The following is a 9,715-nucleotide window of genomic DNA, read 5'->3' on the forward strand; positions in this document are numbered from 1 at the left end:
TTTTACAAATAAAATAATCATGTTATGTTCCCAAACCTTATTAGACTGAAAAGTGCCCCAAGACTTTTAACCATAGAGGTTAAGATGTCGTGGTTAATATATATATTTTTAAATGTGTTTAATAATTTCAGTTTTATACGTTTTTAAAATTCTATCTTAATATTAAAAGCAGTAAATCACAATTGTCTAAAGTGGGGAAATATTAACTTAGATTTAAGTAACAATCTATGTCATGATTAAACTATATTCTTCACCATGGACATTTGCATACAAAAAACAAGGATAAAGGACTTTTTCATCTCATCAGTGGTGAAAAGAATCCCAGTGATGACTTTAAAAATATATATCCTTCATCATCGGTTCTTATCTTTTAGTCTTTGGCGCACACACACAAACAGATAAGTGAAGTAGTAATCTTTGCCCTCTGAGGCTGTTAATCATTCAGCTCTGATACCGTGAAGGTGGAGGAGCTAAAAGCTTAAAGAGAGGACTCACTCCTCCATCACTGGTGAGACGACACGGTTGCTAAACGGTCCGAGGATTCGTCCAGAAACGCCAGCGAAATGAACGAAAGGAGCAGAATCCTGCTGTGGATCCGAGAATTCAACCCCAAACAGGTTTTCACCTGGTGAGTGAACAGAGGAGGCGAGAGGGGGAGACCAGCAGTCTGATTCAAAGTGGTTCAGTTACTTGTGTTTTATTTAGACTTTCAAGTGAATCAAAAGTTGGGTTTTTTTAAATGAAAAAGCTGCTGAATGGCACGGAGGCCGAGTAAACATTTTTATAGCAGTTTTTTGAGGGGCCATTTAAGATCATATTATCTAGAAACTAAGTCCTTCAGGTGTGCAGCTCGGTTTACATAGACTGATGGATGCTTGTAGTCCCTAAACATATGCAGATCTCACAGATTCTGATATTTTATTTACAGCGTCTCACATATAAATTTCACATGAAATTAATTAAAACATTCCAAATCAGGTGAATGTTTTCACAGATATCGCTGCAGTCAAGCTTTGAACAGACAACTTTATGATTTGCCTTCATGTAGGAGACATCTGTAAATATTAGCTGTGAACAACAGCCTCACCAAAGGGCCAATGCTTGAACAATTTTCAAAAGGGCAAAATAAACCAAAGTCCAACATTTTTTTCAAACTAAATGCAAATGACAGATTGAGGCTGAAAGATAAAAAGAAGTTATTCTTTAGCTCGACTTCATTAGTTATGCACAAGCAGTTTTCAAACCATTGTCTGTGGTTGGGCCACTGCTGTGTACAGCCAGGTCACTGTTGTAAGCCGGTACCCCTCTGCAGAGGGGCATAAACCTAAATGCTAAACCTAAATGACAAGTCTTAACTCAACATTTTAAAAACAAACAAATATTTTAAGATCCTGCAGCATTCAGTACAGCAGATTATTTTTTAAATAACATTTCTAAACTTATTTAGTCTTTTACTGTGCGTGTATGTGCCATGTCAGAGTTAACCCAAACCCTAATGTGGCATGGATGGTCTGCAGTAGGAAAACTTAAGAGAGCAGCCATTTTCAATTTATTTATTGATTTTAATTTGTGTTTTTGCTAAAGTTGTGTTTCATTTGCCTCCATATTTGTGGACCTGTGACACCACGGTTGCAGTGGGCTGCAGGCTGGATAATGAAGACTTTTCTAAAAATGTTATTCGCAGCATTTATGAATATTTAAATATCATCTATTTTAAACTTTATTTCCAGTGTTTCAGCACACATCTTTACATTTCTACTATTTTATTTTAAAGAGTCATAGGTTAAATTGTTGACTACAACTAATTTTCTTTTGTACTTACATTTTTTTGTCAAATACATTTTTAACATCAAATTATAAAACATAAAAAAACTTGCCTTTAAAGGAATAATGTGGCAGTTTACAACAGGAGATATGATTGATACCAAACTCTTATGTGGAACATAAAGTGAGTTGTGTTAGTTATACTGGGAAAAGTCCATGTAGAAACCTCATCAACCAAACACCTTGTGTAAAGCAAGCTTTGCTCACAAACTCTTTAGAAAAGTGAAAAACACTTTGTATATACATGTTGAACAGCATCATCTGCCAGGCAGGGAGGAGGTTTCTCTTAAATCTGCTTACAGTGACTTCAAAAAGCAAAGCTGCCTGTTGTGCCTGTTGTTAAAGATCCGCTGCTCATCTCTCTCTCAGGCAGCTGGCCAAGACGTTGGCTATGGGTCAGGGGCTGGTGGGCCTCATCTGTGGCACAGCTATCACCTCCCAGTTCCTGGCCTCAAACTTTCACGTGAACACGCCCATGCTGCAGAGTTTCCTGAACTACCTCCTGCTGACTGTCACCTACACCACCATGCTGCTCTGCAGAACAGGTGACACCCGTGCTGAACACCTGAGATTAATGCTGAAATTTATGACATGCATAGCAACACTTCATGGCAGTAAAATTAAATCTTTATATGCCATATTACACATAAATACACAGAACACTTGATCAGTCTTTACTGGGATATTCAGAGGCAGGTTTTTCCAAACTGGGTGTTGTATTGTGAGTAACAGAATGTGTAAAGTAATTGTGATGATAGAAATATTGTTTTGTGTTGCCCTTTGCAAACGGACTAGAAAAGTAAAGCGAGGTGGTTCTCTGACTAAAAATCTAAAATTTTCTTTGTAAATTTGTTGATTTGTTCTTCTAAGTTTAGGACTGTCCTTTTCAGAAATTTGTGAGATTTTGTCTTGGATTTTTTTTGTAAATATGCAAATATATTTTGCTTTGCAGTGAGGCAGAGTGTCCTCAGGCTTGTTGCAGAAACAAACACATCAGTACTGAAGTTCAGGGGTGCTCCCCTTTAAAATGCAGGGGATGGCAATTTTTTACAGATTTTGAAGAGACGATGGTGGAAGTACTTGCTGCTCGGGCTGGTGGACGTGGAAGCAAACTACACTGTGGTTAAAGCGTACCAATACACCACCATCACCAGCATACAGGTGAGTAGACTTTCAAAATTTATTTCAGTGTGTTATGAAAGTGCCAAGATTACTAAGGGTGCAACCACTCCTTCAGTACATAATGTAACATAATATGCTCAATCGTATCAATCGATCACTATCAATCTTTCCTAAAATGGAAACACATGTCAGTAAATTGTAACTCAAAAGTCACAGCTGGATCAGAAGCGTTTTGGATGTTCCACACGGTAAATAATACAAATCAAATAATTCCATCAATTTGCTCCAAAAGGCACCACAAAAACTAGAAGTGTGGGGTTTGATCCAAAGAATCGATCGTATCAATACCAGCTGGCATTGGTGTTCAGTTCACTTCAGTATGTAGCCCACTAAACTGTGTTAAATTAATGAGTTGTCTTGAGGTTGAAACTGAAAGGTGTTTTGTCATTTTAACTAATTATTATGTAAAAGAAAAAATCAGAGTGAATTAGTGGTCATTAAAATTAGTTCAAAACAAATTAATTGATCCATCGCACACGTTATTGCACAGCTATCATTTCTGCCTCCAGCTGCTGGACTGCTTCGTGATCCCGGTCCTGATGGGTCTGAGCTGGTGGATTCTGAAGGCTCGCTACAGGCTGATCCACTCTGTCGCCGTCTGCATCTGTCTGCTCGGAGTGGGGGCCATGGTGGGAGCCGACCTGCTGGCTGGACGAGACCAGGGCTCCAGTAAGGAATTCTCCAAAGAGTTTACTCACTAATCAAATCCCTGATGGAAGACTATAAATTGTTTAATAAATCAAGTCCATGCAGGACACCAGTGAAAAAAAAACTTAACTTAGAGAACAGAGACGAATCCTAACACGTGAGTATTGATCTGATATCACTATCAGTGTTGGTATCTATCACTATTTGGATCAATCCACCCACCTCTACAAGACACAGAACAACACCAAGATGGTTACACTGAAAACACTCGAGACTTCATCATAAGCTTTTATTCTGTTTATGGAAAAATACAAGGAACACTTGGAAAGCTGGAAAACTGACTATGATGAGTTCAAAGACAATCTGGAAAATAGAAAGAGCTACACAGGTCATAGGTGGCTAATTGGAAACAGGTGATAATTACAAAAGAAGTAAAACTGAAAACATGGTAAAGAGGCCAGGAAGTGCAAAATAAAACAGGAAGTGACCTTAACCTTTATATGAATCCTAAATTATGACACATGTGATGTTTTGGATTTAAGTGAACGACTAAAGAAAAAATCCTTCACATATCAGGTAATTTTTAGATATAAAGACCTGTGTCAGTTTTATATTTTCAACTCCTGAGACCTTCTATTACAGAAAAAAGTTTAGATACGGTCGTGAAGGTGTGTTTTTCATCCAAACCACAGTGTTTTCCAACATGTAACACAAACCAAGTAGTGTAAGTGCCTAAACCTAACCAGGTAATAGACAAAAAAGTATAAACCAAATACATGTTTTACACTTAGCGATGGAAAAAATCAATGCAAAACATATAAGAAATAAAAAAAACTTTCTCTATGGTTATAAAACCAACAATACATCCCATTGCTACCACTTTTCCAACCTTTTGCTGACTTTTTGGTCTCTAATCTGGGATAAAAGCGTTTTCCAGCCTGTGCATGACATGCAGGGAAACCAACACTGAGGCAACATTAGCGTTCGTCTGATGATGTTGAACCTTAGCGATGATCTTGTTGTTCTCTCCTCAGCCTCAAACATCTTGTTGGGTGATGGTCTGGTGCTCCTCAGTGCTTCGCTGTATGCGGTGTCTAACGTGTGTCAGGAGTACACCGTGAAGAACCTGAGCAGGGTGGAGTTCCTGGGCATGGTCGGCCTTTTTGGCACAATCATCAGCACCATACAGATGTAAGTGTGTGTGACTGGCATCAGTTTTAGGACTCAGTGGACTTTGTGGTTTATCTGATGTTTCTGTTTTTATTTTTACTCAGGGTGATCCTGGAGCATAATGAAATTCCTGCCATCCAGTGGAGCTGGGAAGTCGGTGAGTACTGATCTGAATCAGGAACATTTTGAAGACAAAACAGGACTGCCGAAGCCTCCAGATGGTTACGCATGTTAACACATTATGAAACTATAAATATTTAAAGGAGCTATGGTACAGTCAACACAAATACTCCTAAGTGTATACTCTTTGGGACCTGAATAAACACAATATGTGTCAGAATAACTAATGCTTTAAACTATGAGAACATAAGGTTATGCACACTGAGATTTTCACAGTGAAAAAAATAACAAACTTTATTAATAAAAGCCAGAAGAAAAGAACAAAGCTGGTAGGAAAACCAATGTGTCACAACCAACTAATGCGACAAAACTAACTTAAAAAAATAATTCAAAACATAAAAGCACAAGAAAGGAGACACAAGGTCAATAATTCTTCAAGGAGGGCAAAAAGTAACAAAAAAAGAAAAGAAATGAGAAGAAAATGAAATTACAGGCAACTAAAATCTGATGTTCACAGCAGGGACCATGACAAAGGGGCAGAAATAATCTAACCCACATTCACAGAAACACAGTTCTTGTCTCGTTTGTCACATTTTCTCAGTGAAAGTTTGAAAAAACATTTTCTAAAAATCACAAAGCCACAGCATCACCCCTCATATTCATTATTTCAGTAACTTATCTTTGAGTGTATAAAGATGACTAATTTAGAGGTTTTATTAGACACTTTTGATCACCATGTTGGAGAAGTCGACCTGAGAAATAAAGAGATTTTTTCTTTCATGTTTGAGTTTTCTTTAATACTTAAATTAACTAACAGTGGTCATGTCTCTTCTCAGGACTGCTGTTCGCTGCCTATGCACTGTGTATGTATGCTCTGTACAGCTTCATGCCTATAGTGATAAAGCTAAGCAGCGCCACCTCCGTCAACCTCTCCCTGCTCACCGCTGACCTCTTCGGCCTCTTCTGTGGGATCTTCCTCTTCCACTACAACGTGAGTGCACACTCAGTTATTCTTACTTTATATATCTGACAGTCCTTTCCTTCAAACCGCCTCAAGAGGAAACTTGACCTGCACTTTAACACCCTCCCCACTGTTGGACTGTAAAAAACAATTTTAATCTTAGTAAAAAGCATCACATCGTCTGTCAATGTGTTGATCCTACAAGGTCATGACTACAGGATCTATCCAGTGTATTCCAGTATGTGATTCCTTCTCATTAGAGGGAACAATTTCACAATTTATGTTATTGGAAAAAGCCCACCATCAGCAGGAGCTGAAGTTTTATCAGTTTAATCAGTCTTCAAGTCTTCCCTCTGAACATCCAGCACCAGCATCATGCAACAGGAGGACTGATTATGATCTTTACCTTTACCCTAAGTTATGCATTTTTCCTACCATGGAAGACAGGCTCTGACAAGACTTAACTGCACATGACGTGGATACTTTCTTTGTCAGCAGCACAGACACTGAGAAAACACAATGAACGGCAATCAGTCAACTCTGGGTAAGGTATGTAGGTGTATGAACAGAGGCTTAGAACATTCAAATGAGAAAACACAAGATTTTCTGTAGTTTCTGGATTGAACAACATGTTTCACTGAAATGGTACGCAACCAACAGGGGCTAAAAAAATAAAGCCAAAACAAAGTGAAACGACTGTAGTTCCTCTCACAGCCAATTAAGGCTCACTGAAACATCAAGTTGTTACTTTGTTGCTAGTTTGCCACGTTCTCTTTTGAGATGATGCTTGAATTGTGCTTCTGCAGTGAATCCAATTAAGAGTCTAGAGCACTGTACACGCAAGTGGTCAGTGCCATTTCCAGCATTCATACCTGTGCAGGCTGCATTGACAGTGGTGTGAAGTTACACACCTGGGGATGTGCACGTCCTCAAAATTGCTAATAACACAGAGACAACAGGAATACTGAACACACATTAGATTTTTAATCTTTAGAGTGTGAAACTTTGAATAGATACAAAAATGATTTATTTGCCTTTCAACAGAACTTTAATGTGTTTTCTAGTCAGGGTCAGATGAGAATCTTTAATGTCAGTTAATGACAGGACTTATTTCCAGCACACACACATATAAACACTGATTATCTCTTCCCACCCCGTCTTTGGGTCATAATGACCTGCTGAGTGTTATGCACGCTCAGAAGTGTTAATGAATAATAATGATAAAAGTTAAAATGTAACTCTGTGCTGTGTGTTCTCATGCAGAGCTCCATGCATGTATGCAGTTTGTGCATGTGTTGAATATGAATGTCTCTTTTGACCTGCCAGTGAATTTAAATGAGTCAGTTCCAGATGAGAGGTGGCACTGTATTCTCCTAATAAAACACTCACATTTTCTCATTAATAAGCATAATTACATTCTTTGTGTCAACATCTAAACTCCCATATTGTTTTTTCTTTAATTTAACCTTTATTTATACAGGTGAGACTTAAAGTCTCATTTACCAAAAAGACCTGTTCTTATTATTTACCATGAAGTTAAATCCTGCAATTAAACGTTAAACAGAGAAACTCATAAATGTGAACACAGATGTCCAGTGTCAGACTTTACACGGACATCATATTGCACATTCAGGATCAGAAATCCAAGTCAAATAAAAAGTTGTTTCGGATCCAGACTCGCCCCCTGCTGGTCATTGGAAAAGAATACTGTGTGCAGTTGGGCCAAACCCCAGCTCAGGTAAAATGTCATTCATAACTTGAACCCAATGAACTGGTTTTCCTTCTGCACTCCTTTTTTTAATGCAATTTGAACATTCACTTTCTGCTCCTGCTCAGTTCTCCGGCCTCTACATTGTTTCGCTGGTGGTCATCCTCATTGGCTTTGTCGCCTTCAACGCTGTTCCGACTCCCACCGCTGCCACAGACTCCAGCCCCTCGTCTTCACCTGCTGCTACCTGCGAGGAAGGCTGCTCTGAAAACCCTGTGGATGCTCAAGAGCTGCAGCCGACTGAAGACAGGAGGAAGAGGAGCACTTCAGGGCCAGAGCAGAGCTACGGCAGTACAGAGCTCGGCACTAGAATGTGATCAGCTGGTTTACAGTCTCCAAACATGTCGTATATGTATTTTTAACCAGTTATTTATTGAGTTTTGCTTCTTATATAACACATATGGTACATGTAAAAACACACAATACAGAAGTTCATGTAAAAAAAAGATAAATAAAAGTGCAAATGCAAAAGAAAAGAGTGATTTAAATTTCAGCATTTACCTCTTTAAACACATTGTGTTTCACTGAGCCATACTGAAGGCTGTCTCAAATCCTAACATGTATCGTGAAGCTGCAGGAGGAGTGATAATCAGAGGTGCACAGGTGAGTCTTTCCTGATAATGTCTTCTTCTTTTTTTTTTATAAAAGAGGCCCTGCACACAGGGAGTGCTTTTTATCTGTTATGATGATGTTTCAGTTAAGATTATTACATTTTCTACCCTCCACAATTTCTGTGTGTGTAATTCAAGAAAATGTGTGATATCCTTAAATTAAAAGGGTTCCTAAATATGACACATTGCAGTGTCACACCTGAGATCGTAAACCCGTTAACAAAACTATGATGAAGTGTATCAAATGTCAAATTTTACTGAGATCGGTTTAAGAAAGGACACCTTTGGATGGATGTTTCCCCTCTCCTCCTCATCTCTGGTGGGAGGGACTAATACAAAATCAGAGGAGGCAAGGAGAGGAGTCAAGGATTCAAGGGGAGGAGCTTGATGCTGTAAATTAGTATAAATATGCTGTGCTCACTTTGGACCCGACTTTAACATCTAAACATGATTCTAAAAAGTTATCCGGCTTGTAAAATTTAACCTTCAGAGTTTCAAGCAAATCAGACTGTTCCAGACCATCAATGCAGAGAGGATGTGTCTACAGTTCAAGACTTTTATCATATATTGAGTATTGTTTCACTATGTGGTTATAAATAGTTGAAATTACAAAAAAAACTTAAACTTTTTGATAAAAACTCATTGCTATTTTATCCCTGAAAAATTCTGGAAAAACATGTTTCTGAGTTTTCATAATTTAAAAAAAAATAAGTATGCCTGTTTTATTTATAAGGATCTACATAGACTTGCTCCACATCCTTTAAAGGAATTTATTAATCAAAAGTCAGATTGTGAAGTTGCACAAGGGCCACCGCTAGAGGGGAGTGTGGGGCAGTCTGTAGGTGCACAACATTTAGTCAATACAGGAGCTAAATGTTGGAATGGCTTACCGAAGGCAACAAAGGAGCGTTCCACATACACAGAATTTGAGGCACATATTAAAGTGATGGTGAACCAGGTCTGTGCTCACTGGGTTCAGATGTGCAGGTCTACATGAATGACGCTGAGTAGCCTAAACATGGTGGAGAGGATCCAGGTCTAAGCTGCAGCAGCTGGCAGAGTAATGAAAATCCACCAATGGCAAAACCCACAGTGAAATTCAAAAAGGGAAAAGCCAGTGGCACACAAGGAGCAAAAACACTAAATATACACAGAAGAGACTGAATAACGAGACACAAGTGGAAACAATTAACCACAGATAAAACCGATATGCTGGCAGAAAACCAGACAGCAGGAAAATAAAGACAGGAAGTAAAAGCAAAGGTGACATGCAATAGAAAACAAAGTCACCAAGTAATACAAGAAGTCCAAACTAGGAGGGAGTCTTTGTTCGAAGACCGCTGCAGGCCGCACCTTCATGAGACATCAGACTGGATTCAATCCTCTTATGTGACCCGCAGCAACAAGGGAGAGTGATGGGAGGCATCTTCC

The 9,715-nt window shown here is 38.7% G+C and overlaps 1 protein-coding gene across 1 annotated transcript; it reads left to right on the forward strand.

Annotated features, from left to right (window-relative positions):
- Nucleotides 1-530: 530 nt before the first annotated feature.
- On the forward strand, nucleotides 531-7,990 carry LOC146619377 (queuine/queuosine transporter SLC35F2-like). The gene is made up of 8 exons (XM_085371037.1): nucleotides 531-628; nucleotides 2,194-2,369; nucleotides 2,858-2,985; nucleotides 3,516-3,675; nucleotides 4,689-4,845; nucleotides 4,929-4,981; nucleotides 5,781-5,935; nucleotides 7,742-7,990. Exons 1-8 carry the CDS (start codon nucleotides 564-566, stop codon nucleotides 7,988-7,990), a joined length of 1,143 nt encoding a protein of 380 aa, XP_085227163.1. The 5' UTR covers nucleotides 531-563.
- Nucleotides 7,991-9,715: the final 1,725 nt, after the last annotated feature.

The sequence above is a fragment of the Diplotaxodon limnothrissa genome, linkage group LG14, assembly GCF_057381915.1.
Source record: "Diplotaxodon limnothrissa isolate DT_005_m linkage group LG14, D_limnothrissa_male_GT1.1, whole genome shotgun sequence".
Taxonomy (NCBI): domain Eukaryota; kingdom Metazoa; phylum Chordata; class Actinopteri; order Cichliformes; family Cichlidae; genus Diplotaxodon; species Diplotaxodon limnothrissa.

What these genes read in the sequence shown, in the direction of transcription:
- LOC146619377 (XM_085371037.1), top strand. Translation starts at nt 564, where the DNA reads ATGAACGAAAGGAGCAGAATCCTGCTGTGGATCCGAGAATTCAACCCC. An exon ending in CCACCATCACCAGCATACAG is followed by an intron (nt 2,986 to 3,515) that starts GTGAGTAGACTT and finishes TTCTGCCTCCAG; the next exon opens with CTGCTGGACTGCTTCGTGAT. An exon ending in TCTTCCTCTTCCACTACAAC is followed by an intron (nt 5,936 to 7,741) that starts GTGAGTGCACAC and finishes GCTCCTGCTCAG; the next exon opens with TTCTCCGGCCTCTACATTGT.